This window comes from Stigmatopora nigra, chromosome 7 (genome assembly GCF_051989575.1).
Source record: "Stigmatopora nigra isolate UIUO_SnigA chromosome 7, RoL_Snig_1.1, whole genome shotgun sequence".
Classification (NCBI taxonomy): Eukaryota; Metazoa; Chordata; class Actinopteri; order Syngnathiformes; family Syngnathidae; genus Stigmatopora; species Stigmatopora nigra.
This window is the reverse complement of record NC_135514.1, coordinates 8220469-8240825: the sequence shown is the minus strand read 5'-3', so window position 1 is coordinate 8240825 and position 20357 is coordinate 8220469. Positions and strand designations below refer to the sequence as shown.

Genomic DNA, 20357 nt, shown 5'->3' with positions numbered 1-20357 from the left:
CACATATCTATCTCAGGCTATCTGTCAACTGCCATCCAGCTGATGCCAGTGAAATAAACGGTGTCATTCTTACTGTTTGAGACTGATCGTTCAGTCAAGTGTAAATGACAGAACATAGAAGATGAAACATGGCCACATTGGACATTTGTTTTCCTTGGACAACATAAGCCAGGAGGCTCGTTAACCTTCAATTGGGTTACATTTTATAATTACACTTACCCTCACATAAAATCTGCTATTAATGCCTTGACATTTCCTGTCACATGTCCAGCTCATACACTCTTTTGATATTAACAAGTATGTAGTTATTCTGCAATAGACTGGCAATTATTTCAGGGTATTCACCGCCTACTGCCCATAGTTAACAGGTATAGGCTCCAGCTCACTCGTGAGGATTAGCAGCGTGGAAAATGAATGAATGCATGATAATTAAAAAGTTCAAAAAAAATCCTACTATTTCAAAAGCTGTGCAGTTGCTCACTCATATTCCCTCGTACAAAAAGATCTATTTGAGATGAATCCTAAAATGATTTCAGAGTTACCTAAAATAAACCAATCGATCTTGTAGGTTATATTTCTCTATTCAACATTAAAAAACAAGTCCAATTGAGAGCTTTATTTTGTTAGTTTCTATTTGATCCTGATGAGAAAGAAATTGCTAATAAAGACTGTGTGTGTGTGTGTGTGTAATGTAATTCAAAACTGTGCAGGGAGCCTTTGCTTTATAAATGTGGCACATGAAGTGTTTACAAAAAGAGAAATTTCTAACCGGGAGAATTCTGATGAGATAGCTAAAGGGTGTAAGGACCAATTATTTCCTAAAATAGACTCATCACAATTGACAGAGTGTAAGTAACTGTGTATATGTGAGATGATTATGTTGTGATGAAGTAAATGTTTTCACAGATATATATATAACTGAAAGAAAACCAATTTTCAAAGTCATCTCACATTTAGATTTAAGAACATATTACAACAACAAAATAGACATTTGGATCTTATGCAGTAAACTTGAATATCCCAGTAAAAAAGAAAATATTTGCCAAAGGTACATCCACTGGTTTTTGAAATGGGGTCACCACCCACAGCTTCCTCTTTTTGTGTTCTGAAAACAACAACCGCCACTTGCTATCATGTTTCCTGTGTTATAACGGATCAGTCATACTAATGTATCTCACCACTAAACATCTGACTTTACTTTTATGACAAGTTTAGCTATTTGTAAAATAATATATGATCACCAACAATTTGCTATGAAGACAATATGCATATTTTTCCCAAATTATTTGTGTACAATATCAACAGATTTTCAGAATACGTAAGAAAGCAAGTGCCACAACTTTTTAACAAGAAAACAATGTCCAGATTACTGCATACTACTTGTTACCCTAGAACTGTGCACCAAGTGCAAAGGGCAAAAGATATTCAACCTGCATTGAGTTCGATCTTACATGGGAACACGCACACACCAACATGTAGCTTTCACCAGCTGGTGAGTTCGCCCTTGAATGGCAACCTTCAGGCAATGTTGTGGCATGCAGTTGTTTTAAAGTTTTCTGGATAGCTGTAGCATGAAGAGGTCTCAAGATCATATTTGGGTTATAGCAATTATTTGCAGAGTTTGCCTGTTCTGCTTGTGTTTGTGTTTGTGTCGGGTTCAACTGGCTTCTTCCCACAGAGCAAAGACCTCCATTTGCATTGTTCAAGTATATGTGTGTGAGTACTTCACAGTGCCTGGGGGTTGCTATGGTGACACTGGGGATTGAGCTGAAGCACACTACACCCTCTATAGATAACCTTTCAATCAACTGATGATTTATTACTTATGGGTTGTGTTGGACCTTTTAGTTCCAAATGCTTGGTGAACTCTGGATAGCAATCTTCGGTTTCAGTATGAAATTACATTATTATATCAAACAAGGTCTAAAAACCGATACTTGATTATTTGTTATTGTAAAACAACTAGACTAGCATGTATGACAAGTTAAAATGTCACACAAGCACAAAACTTGGCTGCAACTTCTTCAAAAGCTTGAGCTACTTCAGACAAGATTTACACAAAATTAATTCCACGAATAGCACTTACTAAGGGAAAAATAAATATATAATATTGAAACAAGAAAGTGATATTCTGGTGTGTGTCACACACGTGTGGGAGTACTCTTACATGTTAGATAGCCAGATCAGTAAACTGATTTGCAGGTGTAACTCTCACCCATACAACCATTCATATGTAGAGCTTTGTTACCAATCCAGGTGCTTAAAGACCAAAGCACTTGGATCTTACACATCACAGACCGATAACAGATTCAAATTGATTTATCCTCACATATCTACAAAGTGGAGAACAACTCAATTAGAGTTCATGGAATAAAAATTGCATGCACTAAAAACAAGATGTGTGTGGTCAATAGGTATATTTGCCCTTGACTGATCCGCCTGGGGGTATTTTTGAACCATGGCCTGCTGTGCAGTAGGGTAGCTAGGAGTCTGCTCTTAAGAACCAGATGCCAGGGCAGAGCAGCTGTTCATTTGGCATCAAACCAAGCCAAGTGGATAGGCCCACAAAGCAAATGCACAAAATATGAACATGTGTTAATAAAACCTTCCCATGGTAGGGGTCACACGCAAACTGAAATCAACAGTTAACAATGTTCAAATAGAAGAAGGATACGCATTAATATCAACTCACCTTGGAAGGACTGTCGGGCTCTTTCAACCAGCTCATCTATAGGATAGCTGGCCAGGTCTCCTCTGGCATGCTTTGTCTTGCAGTAGGTACATGCATTAAGGCACCTGGACAAATAGAGATATATATATAAGAAAAAGTGTATCTATCAATTGACAAACATCCTTCAATGTTGTAAAATATTGTACATGATTTATGTTGAATCTGCAACAAAACAAAAGCCCTGATATTATAATTCCTACACATGTTAAATTGAACGTCTAAAATAAAGAAAAATCCAACCTTAAGTACTTAAGGTAGCATGTATAATCAATCATATTTTTGTATAACTATTTCCTCTGTTCTTTGTTTCTGTGTCCCTCAAGTCCTTAACTGCTTCTCTAAATTTTCTGTATAAACAACACAATATAGACATAATATTTTGGGGGATTTCATAGCCACTCCTGGACACAGGCCCAAATATAAAAAAAAAATCAGTCATTGGCATCATGAAGAACATCTGGCAGAGAAATTATGCCAACTAGATCATGTAAGTGACTTTGCGTGGTCATCCCTGACAGAGAAGAGGTAAAAGTCTCTGTGGTCACACTTTGTATTTCACAAAACATCAGTGAACCTCAATTATTTACACCTGGGGAATCCAAAGACTTTAGTTAGAACATACCTATATAGTTCATAAAGTTTTAATGAAAGAGAATTCGAAATGTCTATTTCCTTAAATTGAATAGACGTACCAGGTCTCCAAATCTGTCACGCGACAAACTGAGTTTAACCTTACTTGTACTACTGGAATTTGAAGCTGTACATTATTATCTTCAGATTCAGACCTGCAATAAAATAAGTAGAATACGTTCTTTGGTGCTTTCTTCCAAATTTTATCTTTGTCCATTAAGACCGTTCTCAGGGTATGGGGTTGTAAAGATGAATTAAAAGCATTGTTCCAAAGTTGTTGTTTTGACATGACACTTTTCTAATTCAATGTTTCCAAAGCACTATCAGAGAAAGGACAAATTAACAAAACAGTGCTTCAGTAAACCTTTTGAATGGAATGAACTACATCAAGAAAAGCACGTCACCAAAGGCGATCAATTGAGAAAAAAAATAGTTATGTATTAAACTGTCTAGCCCTGCCACTCTATTCGTTGCTTATGCCAGTTGTGGGTACTAAAGATGGCAGCTAGGTCACATAACCTCGATGTGGAGAAAACAGAGACAGATGGGACCCTACAAACACTCACACACAGACACACACCAAAGCCACCACTACCACCACCAGGGGGTCCATCCATCTTAATGTGATCAGGCCCAGTTGAGTGGATCACACCAACATTAATCTCAAGAGACAGTTAGTGGTCTACTTGGTTTTGTGTGTGTATCAATGATGTGCATGTATGTCTGTATGTAACTTTGTCAACGTGCTGCTGTTGAGCATTTGTACAATATCACCATAACGCATTAGCAGATTTGACATTCCCATCACCCCAAACAAAGTGTGACAACTAGTCAGCACTTTGACACAAAAGGGGTTAGAGCAGAGCAGCGTCACAACACGTCGTGTATAAATACAAGTGCGAAGCAGTTTTATTATTACCAATATGCAAGCAAGCGGCCCAGTGGTGCGAGTGGTTAGCACGTCGGCCTCAAAGGTCTGGCCCGGAATCAGCTGGAATAGGCACTAGCACCCCCAGCAACCCAAATGAAGATAAAGCAATTCAGAAAATGCGATGAGATGAGAATATGCAAGCATGTATTTCATCAATTTTATTTCCTCCTTTGTTTCTCACATGCACCCCTTCTGTTTCCTTCTGGCTAATTAAACCACAGAGGTAGCTGCTGTAGCACCTGACAACGCTGTAGTTCAATGTGCTACAATGAGAGGGCCTTCCTCCCTAGTGTGTTTCGAGCTGTTTTGTGTGAATGTGAATGTGTGCACTTCTGAATGTGTGTTAAAAAACACTATTGTGTTGCAGTCTTGAAAAAAGAAAAGCCTGTGGTTTCTCTATACATTTGTAAACGTCCCTTGACATGTGCACACCCATGCACAAAGACACAAGCGGTTTCCTTTGGAGGGACTCCCTTGTGCAGCATCTTAAAAACACAGACTTGGAGACAGTTAAGCAGGAAAAGGTTTTCTCAATGATAAGCACTTATGGTTTGCAGATTAATTAGAAAACTGTTCCATGCATAAACACATTGGACTGTGTGTGTGTGTGTTGGGTATGTTGACGGGGGGTTGCATGCTGCCAGCTTGAGAATAGAATTATCAAAACAAAGCCTAGACTGCTAAGGCAACTCGGCGCGCTTTTGAATCGTAAAGCAAGGTTATTCAGTGCACTTACTGTTCATACTAAGATTTGTTGGAAGTGGCTAAATGAGCAAAAAACTAAAAACAGAAAACTTGTATATGGGCAAAGAAAAGTGAGACTTTTAAGTGTACAGTGAGTCTCCCCAATTTAGAGTTGCCAAAGAACACGACATGCTCAACGATGAAGTCACATGGAGAGAAATTTATAGAGGATGATTGCTATAAAGAAATTGGCAGGCGGTTTAAATCGTCCTTGCTTGAGGGCATGAGCCTGCCTGGTTGCATCCAAGAGCTGTGGGGAATTTGCATATACATAATTATGCTTTTTTTTTTTTTAAATCTTGGGCTCTAAAGCCGCTAATCAAAAAAGGTTTTGTGTGGGGATAAAAAAGTGAACTTGTTCAAAAGCCACATTGTAAATTATACATAATTATGTACGGACTTGTTTTCTTTTTGGCCAAGAAGAGAAAAAAAACACAGATGAATGGACTAATGCTGATAAACAAACATGTAAAAGGTTTTCTGATGAATCTAAATAAAAATGGTGAATCTGTACACAGCTATTTACAGAGCCAAATGCCATAATACTCATGAGTATGTCAAAGACAACATACCAGCCGCCAATTTATTGAATCAAAACTTTGTATGTAAATTCAGTCATGCTAAATTACTTCATATGAATTGATTTAATGTTCCAAAATGATCAATCTTTTAGGCAACTACAGCACTCTTTTTATTGTTTTTTTTTAAAGCAAGAATGTGCACAGTGTGAGACAAGCTCATGAGAAATGAGGATTTCTGAGTGTTTTCATAACATTTGTTTTGTCTTTAGGCCGAACTCAAGACTATTTTCAGTCTAACATACTTTATCTATTAAAGCTTTTCTCTAAATCGCTCCTCCATGCGTTGAAGGAGCACTTACAAAGAGAATGTACATTATTTAATGGCTAGTATGGGGAAGGCAAGAAAAATAAAACTAGAAAAGACAGCACGTGTTGCCATTCTTGCAAATTCTATGCAAAGGACTGTGTTCAACCTTAATTTTCTTAGCATGTGTCTCTCTTGTTTCTACTTGCTATCATTTGAGGTGAGCTGAAACAAAACAGGTTAACAAGAGAAAACTACAGACCAATGCATCATCCAACAGAATCAAAATCCTCATCCTAAGACATGGAAAAAAGCCAGTCACGCTTTATTTGATTTTGCGGGATGACTTGTGCAAGCTGTGAAACAATTGCAGTCCCTTCTGCAATAGTCACCAATCAACAAAAACTAGCTCAAAGCAACCAAAATCATCATAGCCTTTCTGCTGCTTTTTATTGTTGTTGCAAACAATAGGCAGACTTCAAAATGGACACAGGGAGACCACTGCCACTATTGATCCTATTGAAACGTCTCTACCTACCAAAGTCAACAGGACAAAGGAGGTGCTGACGTCAAATTCAGAAGTTCATAACTTTTAATTAACTTAGAAAATGTCAATGTTTGGAGGGTGAAATGGAAAAAATGAGTATTAGGCACAATCTCTTGTGTGAATAATGTGCGCACATGTAAAGTGTGCTTTCCTGTGACACCCTGGTGTTAATTTGGTTACTTGGGGGTTCTGTAGCGTAATGTCGCGTAATGATATACAATCTCATTTTGTCCAAGGAGACGCATCAATCTTTTGGATTTACTGCAGGGAGTACAGGCTCTCCTGGTAATTGAGGGAGGGAGATGTGTTTGTGTTTCATTGTTTGTGTGTGCGTGCCCGTGTGTGTGTGTGTGTGTGTGTGTGCTTCTGCGTGCAAATGTGCATGTGTGTGTGTGCTTGTACGTGCATGCATAGTGTGTCTACCATGTCAATTTGTGTGTTAAACAGTGGGAAAGAGGGAAATGGAATAATATGTTCAGACCAGTGGAGCTGAAAACTACCCATACATAGGTTTGATAAACATCAGAAAGGCCACTGTGCTACACTGCCAGAGGAGGTGGAGGTGTGGCAATCTACCTGTGTGTGGGCTGGTATCCATGGTGAGAATGAACAAATTAATAAATATTTTTTTTTCACTTTGGTTCACACTGATCTAATTTAAAGAGGCATGCCATTGCCCTCTACTCTACCAGGAACTGTTGTACTTAATAATCATAGCGGATCTATCAAAGACCTGAACTTGACCAATGACTTAAGAACAACTTTTCAAACTATGAACTGACTGGAGCACATGAATTAAAAACTATATACAACCACATTACCAGCATATGGGGCCAAAGTGAGCAACAATATAAGATGTCCAAGTGGCGAAAATAAAAATAAAAATAATGAAATAGTATATTAATTATAAAACAGGAAGGAAAGAAAGCCTAACCCCACTAAGTGTGGTCCATTTAGTCTTTAATGGAGGCAACGCGCCTTACGAGCAGTTAACATCTGGGCATTTGTCATTGTGTCTCACTCGTCATCATTTTAAAGCGTAAAGTATTTATGAATTATATGAATATAACGTCTTTTTACACATGATCCATCAAGATTTACATTTTATGAAATAATCTTTTAATCTTCTTTAGTTTAAATCATTTTATACAAAGAAACAGCTTGAGAAAATGTATCCTCCCTGTCTTCCTTGCATGGTGCACCATGCCTACTTGTGTGCCTTGAGGACACAAATGGTGAAGCAAAATATCAGTTTAGTGGAAAAGGCAAAGGATCAAATAGGACTATTATTGCAATAGGAATGTAAGAGATCATAACCACTGAAAATGTAACTAACTAGAGAGAAGGGAAGGGGCACATAATGAAATGAAATGAGCTTTAACTGTGGAACAAATGGCTTTTTTATGCTTGAAGTCCATTGGCAATGTTTCACACAAACAAACAGCAACACACACACACAACATTTAATGACCCATTCTCACTGAGTGGCTGTAAATTCCTGGTTTATGATGCAAAAGCATCCCAATTCAGCTTGCTCACAAAAGGACTTTTGTTGATGCTGACAACACACATAACCCCACACATATACACAGATAAACACTGTAAGAAGGGGACCCTTAGAGTACCCTAGGGCAAGACACACACAGTTACACATATACACTAGCTTAGCTAATAACATTGAGTGTTCTAAAACTGGGATACAAAACAGGGTATTAGAAAGACAAGTGCAGTCCTTTTTTTACTCCGGCTTAGAACATTTGAGCCATGAACTCTACCCTCAGGCATGTGTGTTTGGTAGATGGACCAAGAGAGAAAACAACATGAGAAACAACACTTAAAAAGGGTATAAATGAAAACTAAATGTCAAAAAAACATGATCTAATATCAAAGCATGCTTTATTTGTAGGAGGGATAATGATAAAGTAATATGTTTTGAATCCCTCTTTTGCTTCAATGGTGTCTTGCATTAATTAGTAATGAACATGCTTAGAAGAATTTGGCAGTGATTCTCTGAAATCCTAATTGACAGTAAGTTAGCTGGAAAATGGAAATAGAAGGTTATGTTGTTAATACATAATTGAAAGTATTAAAAGCTAATAATAATGGCCAGAAAATCATGAATATTTTTGTTACAATGGAACATGTTTTGGGGTGTTGTTTGCTGGACCCCGAAATGTGGTCATGTTGTCTCTCAAAAAGAGGTCATTGAATCAATTTCATAATAGAGCTGAGAGAAAAAACTGCAAATAATCTTTTAATACAAACCCCAAGGCATCGGAGTGTTGGCTGGCCTACAGTGTTTTTGATTCTAACCCCTCTGCTGAGGATAAAACTAATTTAGTTGAAGGGTGGTAAGAAAATCTAATTTGGATTTAATAGGTGAAATTGAAATTAATATGCTACTTAATGAAAGTCATATTGTGACTCAATCGGGCCAGGGAATTCAATTTCAATTAAGTTGCCCCAAGTATAAAAACTATGCCATGTTGTTTGTGCACTTAAAGTATAAGGTATAAATTCAACAACTGAAGGAAAATCAATTACTGTATATTAAAAACGCTGTCATAACGTGTAATGACAAATAGTAACTATAAGTTAATGCCACCGACTATGAAAGCAAACTATATCAGTAGACAAGGCTTTAATGCAGGAGAGTTCAGGATAACATTTGTGGAAAAAGAAAAGTACTTAAATATCTCTTGTCAACTTTCTAAATTGTCTTATGAGGCCGGCGGTTGGGCAAAAGTTGAGTCTGCTCACCATGTGCATGTTACACAAAGATCTCTTGTTTTGCCTCCTAACAAATGTCACTAATGTCGTCACTACTTCAGAGAAGGATTTAAAATGGATTAGCTATAAACAGAGCAAATAAAGAACACACTGTCTCTCTCGCATATAATTTTATATCAGCAGAGTATGGTGAAACTAGGGACACCAATAGCTGACCAAATTATACAAAAGCAGATGTTCAGCATGGATTTGCAGCAACTGTTCATGTAATCCTTCAGTTTACTCAAAGAGTTCCAATATAGAGAATAAAGAAAAATCATGGGGATTTAATTTTCACTGTAATGAACCCTCTATAAAGTTAAATGAGTAGATAAATACATTAATTTATATACAGCAGTGTAGATGATGAGACTGCAAATGTACTCGAGCATGCAAAAACAACCACATTTGACCTCACTAAACCTCTAAATTATATGTATGATATTTTTGGTAATGTTTTCTAGATGGAAAATTCTCTTATGCTTCATTAATGTCGCACTCTTAATAACAATGTTTTACTCTAGTGTTTAGGGTGTAATAAATGTCACTTTAAAAACTCAGGGTTAGGTAAGAGAAATTTAGTTTCCAATTTCGGATAAAATGGATGAGAATAAGTATAGTTTTATTCCCTTAAGTTATGAGACCAATAAATTACTGAACACAACAACTGTAAGATGCAAAAACAATTTACACAAGTGGCCATAAAAAAGTCAACGGAACCATCAGAATAAGAAGCATTGTGTTTACAGTCACTTCATGTCAATGTCTCTTGAGTGACAATATTAATACTATACTGATGAACCACGAGGATGTGCCCAAGAATGACTGATGGATTATCGTACCTCAAACACAAGCTCAGTGGAATTTGTCTGCACAAAAAGCTTTTAAGTAGCCCTCTGGGAAAAGTAGTAGTATTTGTAAACAGTGTGAAATTAGCTCATGATTCATGTGTATAAATTAGGATGTTTGTATGCATAACAGCACAAATATGTGGATAAAGTCCCATGATATGATGAAATGTCATGTATGGCATTCACATGGTCATGTTCTCTATGAAACAAATTCTCAAAATGAACATTAAATTTGGAGAATACAAAAGAAACATTTATGGTAAAATGCAAATAAAATACGTATATGGAATCCAAAACATGCTTTGTAAGTTGGTTAAACACTAAGAATGAATAAGTGTGAACGGGTATTTGTTACCAATAATGCCATTTAGTCATTTGAGCTTTTAACACTCGTTAATTTAAATGTAAACTATAAATCAAGAGTTTCTATTACTTTTTAACACATTTCTGATGTACGTGTACACAGTTCTGAGGCTACTCAATAAACACTAAGCCAAGTGATGCAGCAGACAGCTGTGTATAAGATCTCTCTCAAACTCTCGATCCCATACGTATTAGGATTAATTCCACATCATAATGAATGTTTGCTTTGTCTTACCCTGTGTTGATGGAGATGATTTCAATCAGTGGGTTTTTCCTTATCTTGGGTAAATCAAGTCTGGCTCCACCTAGCCTCCGGCCTCCATCTTTCTTCTGGCCCAAAAGACGAACTGAGTGACCTAACCCCGCAAAAAAACAAAATCAAAATTAGTATTAGGTGAATTCTACGATTCTACACTACTTATGTATCCTCACAGAGCAAATTAACTTGGATGTCATAGTTGTCTATCAGCTGTGAAGTCTTTTGAGACAGTTGCTGTGATTAAAGGCTAAATAAATAAATGTGGCTTGACTTGTGGTTTGTTATGTACTCTTGTAAAACATGAGGAAAATTACACTTCAGACATCAAAACATTGATTTTGTGTGAAAGTGCATGTGCATTTTTAAAATCTGTTACACGTGCAATGTTGTAAATCGGTGGTGCCATTCTCTAGCGCTCAATAATTTAAATCACAACTGAACATATAAAAGGTATTTATGAAAACAAGTTGCCGGAACCAGCAAAACTGTTAAGCTCCTCTGAAATGGGGAGATATCTAAATGTTGTTTTCAATTGAAAGGGTCCACCACACGGGGTTCTAGACTACAGAAGCTATTCAGGGGAAAAAAACACTATACAAACATAGCAAATAAAAATCCATAACGGAATCAAACAGTTACATGTCAGTGATGTTCAACCTTTATTGTGAGGAAATGGCATGCTGTGGGATCTCCTTTCTAATAGCCTTATCGAAAGATGTGTGTGAGATGGAGGCGCTGAGGGATGGAATTGTCTTGCTGTTTCCATCCGCTTTACATGGGTCTCATGGGAAGGTGGACTCAGGGCAAGAACCATTGCTATCATTGGTAGATAAAAATTACTATAAGCCCCTGGGGAGGACAAAGAGCCAATCATTGAGGCGTGACTGGTCGTAATATCCCAGTACAAGCGAGGAAATGAGAAAACGCCAATCATTGAAGAGGCATGGACATTTGGCTTTCTTACAACTAGCTTCTGTATCTATGACACCAGAAATCTGTTTAATTATATATTAAGATATTATTTTTTGTTGCCTCTGTTAAGTGAGTCATGATCAATTCATTTATCCAGTCACATAGTTCATATACACGTTTTATAATATAGTAAAATGTATCTATAAATATGATTAAGTTTAACCCATATACAATTTGAATGTATTGTGTATCTGTATTTTTCTTTAGATTACTTTCATATATTATCTTGAAGCCTTAGTTAAAGTAATTTGACCTTTTTAAGGATTGAGCAGGATTGACAGGCTCAATATCTTGTTAGAATGGGTGAATTTAACAGCTATCCCATCTCTCATTTCAAAATACCCATCTTAGAGGGATATATTGCTTTGATAGAAAAGCTACTATCATTTTATTTTTATTCTCTAAATGCCTTCGTCTTCCCCACCCTTCAAATGTCCCTGCTTTGTCTCCTTTGTTCACATCTCTATAAATATATCTTGACATAATCCATCCACTCATAAATGTCTCCTATAACTTGTTGGTGAGGAAAGGCAAGAAAGGGGAGATGGAAGGCAAGAAGATGAATCCATCACAGATGGATGTTGTATATGATGGCCAGATAGATGGTTGGATCACAATGGTAAGAGCTAAAAGGATGACCTGTTGACCTAGAGCTGATGTCTCATAAGTGGCAAGGCTCCTGTTAGATTGGAAAGTATCAGCAGGGTGGGGAACATTGGAAATAACGGACAAAGGTGGTCAAAAAGAATAGCAGGGTTAATTAAATGTTTAGTGGTGGTCCTCTCAGCATAACAACTACATTGTATCTGAAAATGTTGTTAATTTGGCAATAAGCCATGGAAAACGCATTAAGAACACAAAACAGATTCTTGTCAAGGGAAAAACCTACTGTATAGCCATGATGATTTACAGGAACGAGTCTCACAATCACATTTGATTTTGTCATTTTCTGATAGTGGGGTCAATAAGCATCAACATTTCAAATTGAAGTGAAATGAGTGAACTTTGTTTTTGTCCCTGAACTGTCTTCATTTTTATTCTTGATCTTATTTTGAGTTAGGAACATGATAACTGTTTATCCTGCTGTAATATGGATCATGAGGTCATATTGATGCTATATAGCCTCTGCTCTCAATTTAAGTAGATGCATTAGCCGGTCTAACCTTCTGTACCCCGATTTCTGTATCATAGCACATATATACACTAAATCCAAACTGTTTCTAAAAGCTATCGGTATAACAGGTGAAATTGTATCATCTGAGGCTCCAATGTCAACCAGAGAAGATCAATATCCGAACAGTAATAAAACCTTGGCTAGTATTGCACGGGTAGGCATAGTTTAAGTCATTTCTATTCAAATACCTTTAACAGCTTCATCCACCACTTCTACCACTCGATCAATCTGTTGGACCTAAGACAACAAAGACAAATGTATTGATACCAAGCTTTCTCATATTCGAAAAAAAGCCTAATAGTGCCAAATATAAACATAAGATGTCTATTTTATAAGCAAGCTGTGCATACAAGTACACAAAGTGCTATAAACTAATCAAATAAAAGTGAGTGTTTTGTATTCGCAATATGGATAAAAGACAAAGATGTCCTAAGCAGCACGTAAATTCTACAACTGCTGGTGGGCATCATTGAGTTTCCATCAATGTTTGAGTCAGTGCTATTAAACAGTACATTTAGTTTCCACCTGTAAAACAATATGTGAGCGAGGTATGGCTCAGGTTTTAAAGTGGCCATTAAGTTCTTGGAATGATGCCATGTATATCTATGTATATGGCAATATAAACCATTGTGCAATTGTTATAAAGTAGTAATTTGCATTATACCACATTTGCCATGACTAAATTGGATTGAACAAACAAATTGGTAGGGCGAAATCACTGCCCATGTGAGCATTGAAGACAGACAACATAGCTCCTAGGATCAGTGGGACATACAAAACCCAGTGCCACTATAAGGTGATGACTCATCAGGGAGCAAATATAAAGAAGACAAGAAAGAAAATGCTAGTGGCAGAAAAACCTGTGCAGAGAGGGCTGAACGTATCTGTTGTTTACAACAATTGCTTACACACTGTAATTCTCTGATTATTAAGCCAGCTTGGTTGTTTGTGTGTACATAGTTGTGTGATGCAGCGAAGATAAAGGATGTGACATGTCTGGTTCAAAGATGTGAAACACGGTGGGCTTGCGTGACTGTGTACAGGGATAAAGTTTTTTCCTGTCTGTCATTCATTTCACAGCATATTTTGGCAGCAAAACAGCATAACAAACAACGCGCATAATCACACAGCTCATGTGAACAGGAATGAATTAATTTTAAATCATTCTAAGGCACCCTGATGTAGCCGTTAAGAGGATTCACTAAACAAAACAAAAAAATCCACCACTAGTTATTTGAATCTTATTTTCATATACCACCAACTGTCACTACCAGTGTCTGTTTTGATAAGAAGGCATATGAAAGAAATGTGCATGCACTAGTACGCTTTGGTCTGTGATTGTTACCATATGTGCCCCTTCATGCATGTGAGTTTTTGTCTGTCCATTTGTGTACAGCCGTGTGTCTGTATCAATGCAAAATCCAATCTAGTCATCACAATGAAAGGCACAGCAGTGGTAAACTTCCCAGCTGTTTCAGCCTCACCCTGAAGGCATACACACATGCAAGCTTGTTTATCTGAATGTAATTATATTATACATATTGTACATGCCACTTGAATATGATTTGAATGTAATTGTGTTACATAGCAGCATGTTTACTTAAATGGAACTGCATTATTCATGGAGATGGACACTTAATGCAATATTTGTGATGTCACTCCCAAACACTCAATTTTAAAAGTGACAATATTCAGGATTGAATATCAGGTTGATTGAAATGTTTTGACAATTTTAAGAAAAGTAGTGCAATTGTTTTACCTACTTCAACTTCTACCTCAAAGCCCCCAGTAAAATAATTTCAAAGTACTTGATGCGGAGTGGAAATGGTCCTGTCATCATGGGTGTGCTATTGATTCACTTAACGGCAGGAGGGGTTATAGACCAGACACTGCATGCCGCGAGCCAGGTAAAAATGCAGTGTGGTTCCTTTTTTTTACTTTGTATGATCATTTTTTACTTTACAAACTTCACTTACATGAAGATACATGCTTTGAACTGTAAAACACACATACCCCAATGATACTGAGCCCTTTGAGATAGTCCATTCGTGGTTGGGCTTGAGGAACACAACCAGCTACCACCACCTTTTTCTCTTGCTCTTGGGCTTTTCTGCAAAGAATAAAAAGATAATATGAAATAATGCATTTACAGTTTAAAAGGAATCGTCATTTTTTTGCCATGTAAAACTGTATTATATAAGTTTATGTCAGCTTCAGAGTAAATAAATAAAAAGTAGTTAATTTACACCACATTATATGATACTTCTGTGCATATGGACAGTCAACTGGCAAAGTAATAATCTATTAATGTAAATCTGGAAAAGTAACCAATTATTCACAGCGAGGCATTTAGATAAATCAAATGCGAGATTTCAAAAAAACGACCAATGAAATATACAGTGTACAGAATGCTTCATGGTGTAGCCACCAACAATAGTAGGCGTATGACTGAGGTAAGGGGGGCTTATGGGAGTGTTTCCATGTCACCTCCAGTTAGTGGCAGTAAGATTTGAGACATTCGGTCTGTCTGACAAAAGCTTTTGGAGGCGCTGCCCAGACTCCACCATGAATCATTAATAATGAAGCCTCCTGACAGCTGGAGGTAGAAAGGAAAGGATGAAGGGAGAGATGGGGCACATGAATGTGAGGGGGGAATTAAGAGGATAGAAAAGGAGGAGCAAATAAAACTGGATGCAAACTGTCAGTTGTGTTTGTGTTCAGTGTGTGTTTGTGTTCAGTGTGTGTTTGTATTCTTCCGCAAAACAAAAATACTGATTTGGAGGTATGTGTGTGTTTGTTTTTTCTGTTTGAAAATCAAATTCAGAGCAGAAACAAGTCAAAACAAACTGTAGGAAGAGTACTGAAGTTGCTTTATATACATTTCAGCATGTTTCTTTTCTGAAAATGTAAACATGCTTTTTAGTTATACATAACATAAAATTAAGCACATGGAGATAGAGAAATTTTGGATGCAGCTTCTATTGGTCATGTAATATTCAACATGTTTAGAAATCACACAAACCACTGCTTTCTTAATTTTCGGCAGAACACTATCTAGTTGCCTGACATGTCAGATCATAACAGCCACACAGACATATGTACAGTAAAGCTAAAACACAATAAAAATGTTCAGTACATTTCATGTATAGCTGTGTCCAACATTAATTCTTTTTGAGTGGTGGCCTTAAAGGGCTACTATGAGCCAGTATATGGCAACCTGTCAGAAATGGTACAGGCCGCATATAGTTGGGATATAATATGTTAAGTCTGAATGATTTATTATTTAAGCCTTAGTGAAATATAGATGTTTATTAAATATTTAACATTTGATATCCCAACCACTAATATTGAAAAATTTACAGAATGGGTCACTGAAGCGCAGTGATTCGATGTATTGTGGCATAAATGATTAGATGAACAGGATGATTGATTTTAATTGATTTTAACATCTTTTTTTTTTATATAACCTTTGTTTTTTGTCATTATATCATCATATCTGGACAATCTGCAATATCAAGTTATAGTTGATGGTGGTCTTTTTTAATTGCCTCTGCCAACAAATAGTTTGTTATTATTATGTGACCGATGGATCTAATTTTAATATTTAATCTGATAATTGGTGGGTGAGATTGAAGGAGGTAAGCAAAGTGAGGGTGTACTTCTATAATAAGGTGCAGTGAGACATCCCATTGACACATGTTCGGACCTTCCAGTATGTATTTGGATGGAGGTATATCTGGACGGCCCGATTTCCTTGGCATCCTGCCCTTAACATCTTTAGCAACCATCAACTTAGTGTGTTGCTGCTTTTAACCTTTTCTAGACCTGAGGCATACAGGCACAAACGCATATGGAATTAACAAATGATGTCTCGAAAATACAGTAAACGTGCATAATAAAGAAGGCAACAGCTTATGCATAGATGCATGTATGTATGTATGTATGTATATTTATGTTTGTATGTATGTATGGTAAGGAGCGATTTGCTGTACATACAGTTTCTTAACAGCTGAGTGGACACAGTGAATCAGTCAAATAAGACCAGACTAAATGTCTCACTCAATTGATCAGGTTGACTTGGACAAGCCCTTTATGTATATTCAATGCTGAAACACTCAAGGCAAAAACATAGTGCTTGACCTATATAGAAGTTTTGCCAATGCTATAAGAAAATGTCAAGTGAAGACACTATTTGAAACTAAGTCTGCTGTAAAGCTGTAAACAAACATAAAATAAACATAGAATTAGATGTTGAGCTGAACGTTAAGTAATCACAAATTATTTTCCTGAATAAAGCCACAATTTGTGCATTGCAAGAAATCACCAAATGTACAATTAATCAGTTAGGCCAATAATGCAAACACGAATGGCCAACTATTTTATATATGGATTAAGAGAAAATTATATTTGAAAATGTTTAAAAGGAATACATACAGTATAAACCCTAGTACGGCATTTGCTAGATTTTTTTCTTTCCAGAGTTGATCAAAGGCATTTTTAACAAATTTAATAGAGCGAAATAAAGAGACTCCAATGACAGCTAAATAGTGTGTAAGCATATATGCAAAATTGCATGCGATTGCCTCCCACATCTTTATAAACATGCCAGAGTGGCCTCAAAGGCGTGTGCGTGCGTAGGTTGATCCCAAAGTGGAGGGAAGTAGCAAAGTAAAGTGAATCCTTACCAGCCTGACAGAGGTGAAAGGGCATTCTTGGATGAATGAGTCGTTGTAAAGTTAGTTCAAGCATAAACAACCATGATTGGTTTCAAGATCATGAATTATTACAAGTGAGCATTTGTTAAAGTGGAATGGCACATGCTCAGTGACCTGGGATGCATCAACAATCTTGGAAAATCAACATTTTCCTCCTAAACTCACCCAAACACAGAAAGCAATTTTTGCCATCGATTAAAAGACAAGCCCGTGTTATTCTGAAAATAATTTAAAGGTGTGGCCTCTGCAGGTCAGGCATTGGAGTTATACAAAGAACATCTCTACTTGTTATGATTGCTTGTAATCACAATATTCTTAAATAAGTTTGTCTTTATACAATACTTAATTTCAGGTATTGAGGCTTATGAAATATGGTATGTGAAAATATGTAGCGTTTGGGGGCAATGCAAACCAAAGGAATCTCATTAAAAAGCAACAACGTCTAAACATTCATTCAGGCCACTAATTTCCCCGGCTCATGCCTTCTCCCAAGTGCAGCCCTATGTAGCTCCTCAGTGGCTCATCAGTCCTTCTAAAAGACCGTCTCATTTAACCGCACAGCCTTATTTATCCTAAATCGCGTCATTTTAAAAGCCTAGATACAGTTTCCAAACAGCTAACTGTCTGATCAAATTTCTATGCAGAAGCCCCATTACTTGAATGTTTTTTTAAGTACCTTTTTAGTCCCATGTGAATAATTGCTTGACCAATTAAAATGAAGGTTCAAGGCGAGGTTTGAAGTGTGGTGAACTCTTTGGGGGGGAAATTGCTGAACGAGAATGGGATTTGTTTTAATGCATCTGGCTCTCTAGTAATAAGATAGTGAATATTTTAGTTAGTGATTTATAAAGCAGCCTCCATTTCTTTGTTGACCAAATCACTTTCATTCAGTAATGCTCAAGATTAATAAACAGAATGTTTCTGTAAGCTTCAAATTAAATAAGATGAATAAAAATTTCATTTACAATACATTGTAATCATACATCGTGCTTTCAAAACTGAAGTAAAAGGGTTAAGGGGGGGAAAAAACAATTTCGAATCGCGCTTGTTTTGTTTTAATACAGTGCTCTCCAAATGTGCTTTCCCTGATCCAATGCCATGCCTTCATGTGGATTTTTGACCCTGTTGCAGGCACGTTACCACAATCAACAAGTTCACATTTATCACACAATTGACCTCTTTACATCGGCTCGCCTCATCTTTGTCAAACAAAGCAACGTGCTGTCATCTATTTCTATTTATATCTCGTTGTCTGCTTCTCTTTCTCTGTGAGCAGCACTTATACAAAGTCCCCTCGAGCTTTCACCATAAGCGGTTAAAAGGTCAGAAGTTCTACTGTCAGTCTGCATGACTTAATGTATATCAGGCATGTCTGGAAGCTTTAACATATAGGAGATGAATGTGACATCCACAGGGAAACCAAGTGTCTTATTTCTAGGTCTTAATCAGTGTATGTTATTTCTAACTTTCTCAAGAGATACGGATGTCACTTCTCACCCTGAAGGTGCATGAGCGATAGCAACATTTAGGGGGAGTAAACGTGGCCTGTAATATCGTCCAGCTAATTAAAGGCATTTGAGTAAGGCAGCCATTTCCAGGTCAATGCTGATATGGCAAACAATTTAGAGTTTGACAATGTGGAAAAACACAGCTTAGTACGGAAATTGCATATGGATGTTCTTTGGATTAATTAATTTTAACAAGAAAAACATTTTTAATGAAGCGAGTTATTTAATGCTCTGAATAAACTGTCATGTATGCATTCAGAGTGCAAGTGTGTTTGCTTTGTTTTGCAAGCTCCGTACCGTCTTTGTTGATGAACAGATCCTGGTTGATCAGGTTTCAGATTCAGTTTAGTGGTGTATCATTTTTCTTTGTGTTCACAATATATAAAGATAACTTGATATGAACACAGCAGCTGCTATGCTAGATGTTAACACACACACACCTTTGAGCAGAGTTAGTCATGTCTCTAATACCTTCTCACACACAACACAATGCATAGGTGCAGTGCATAATAGTAAAATTTACGAATTTGACAAATCTACACAAAAAATAGACAATGAAAAAGGGTTCTTGCCTTTCTACTGCATTTCTAATCTAATCTTTGTACTGTTTATGTATATGGATCAGTTTCATAGAATTCAAACAAACTAGCAAAGATGAGAGACAGGTGGTGCATGCGTGTATGGGTGTGGGGAGATTAAACGTAGGGCCATTGCTCTGTATGCCAACTGCCAGATCAACTATATCTCACACTGAAATTTATCAGCATTTTGTAAAAATGTCAAGGCACCCTTTCAACAGTCTGATATTTTGACAAAATTGTGAACCAACATTTTTTAAATTTTACTTCAATTCCTTTAGTGAAAAAATGAATGTTTCAAATGTGGTTTCTGACATGAAATAGGAAATTGCTGTTATAGAAAATTGTCAAAATTGTACAAGGCCAACCACTTGCATTTGTCAAGCTACTCCTTCTAAAGGTCAAGTTAGTTTTGTTTTGCATCAATGCAAATCTGCTATTGATTTAAATTTTTTAGATACAGCATCGAAAAGTGGTTAAGTAGTCGGGTCAAAGTTTGTTTAGGTGTTCCACTATACATTGTCATTTCCCTGTAATTGAATTTTAGTAGGGAAAAAATTGTTTGAATACACTGTTATTCGCACAAATTAAGGAATCTCACAACAGCTGGTTGCATGAAAAGGATTTGGCAAAGTAAAATGTTTGGCAAAGTAAAACCAATTTAACTGCAAGAAAAATGACCTCCATTTTCACTGACAGCTGGTTTATTATGAACTCCCACACACAGTATGTTGTTGCCGGTCTGAGAGAGAAAGTAAGA

General features: G+C 36.8%; 1 protein-coding gene across 2 annotated transcripts in view; it reads right to left on the bottom strand.

The window, feature by feature from the left end:
* Positions 1–20357, bottom strand: part of cdkal1 (CDK5 regulatory subunit associated protein 1-like 1) — a 100172-nt gene that overhangs the window by 56863 nt on the left and 22952 nt on the right. For both annotated transcript variants that reach the window (XM_077720930.1, XM_077720931.1), the window contains exons 5-8: positions 14810–14906; positions 12985–13033; positions 10627–10747; positions 2693–2796 (exon numbers count right to left, since the gene is read on the bottom strand). In XM_077720930.1, the coding sequence (XP_077577056.1) occupies positions 2693–2796; positions 10627–10747; positions 12985–13033; positions 14810–14906 (371 nt within the window). The remainder of the gene's footprint in view (positions 1–2692; positions 2797–10626; positions 10748–12984; positions 13034–14809; positions 14907–20357) is intronic.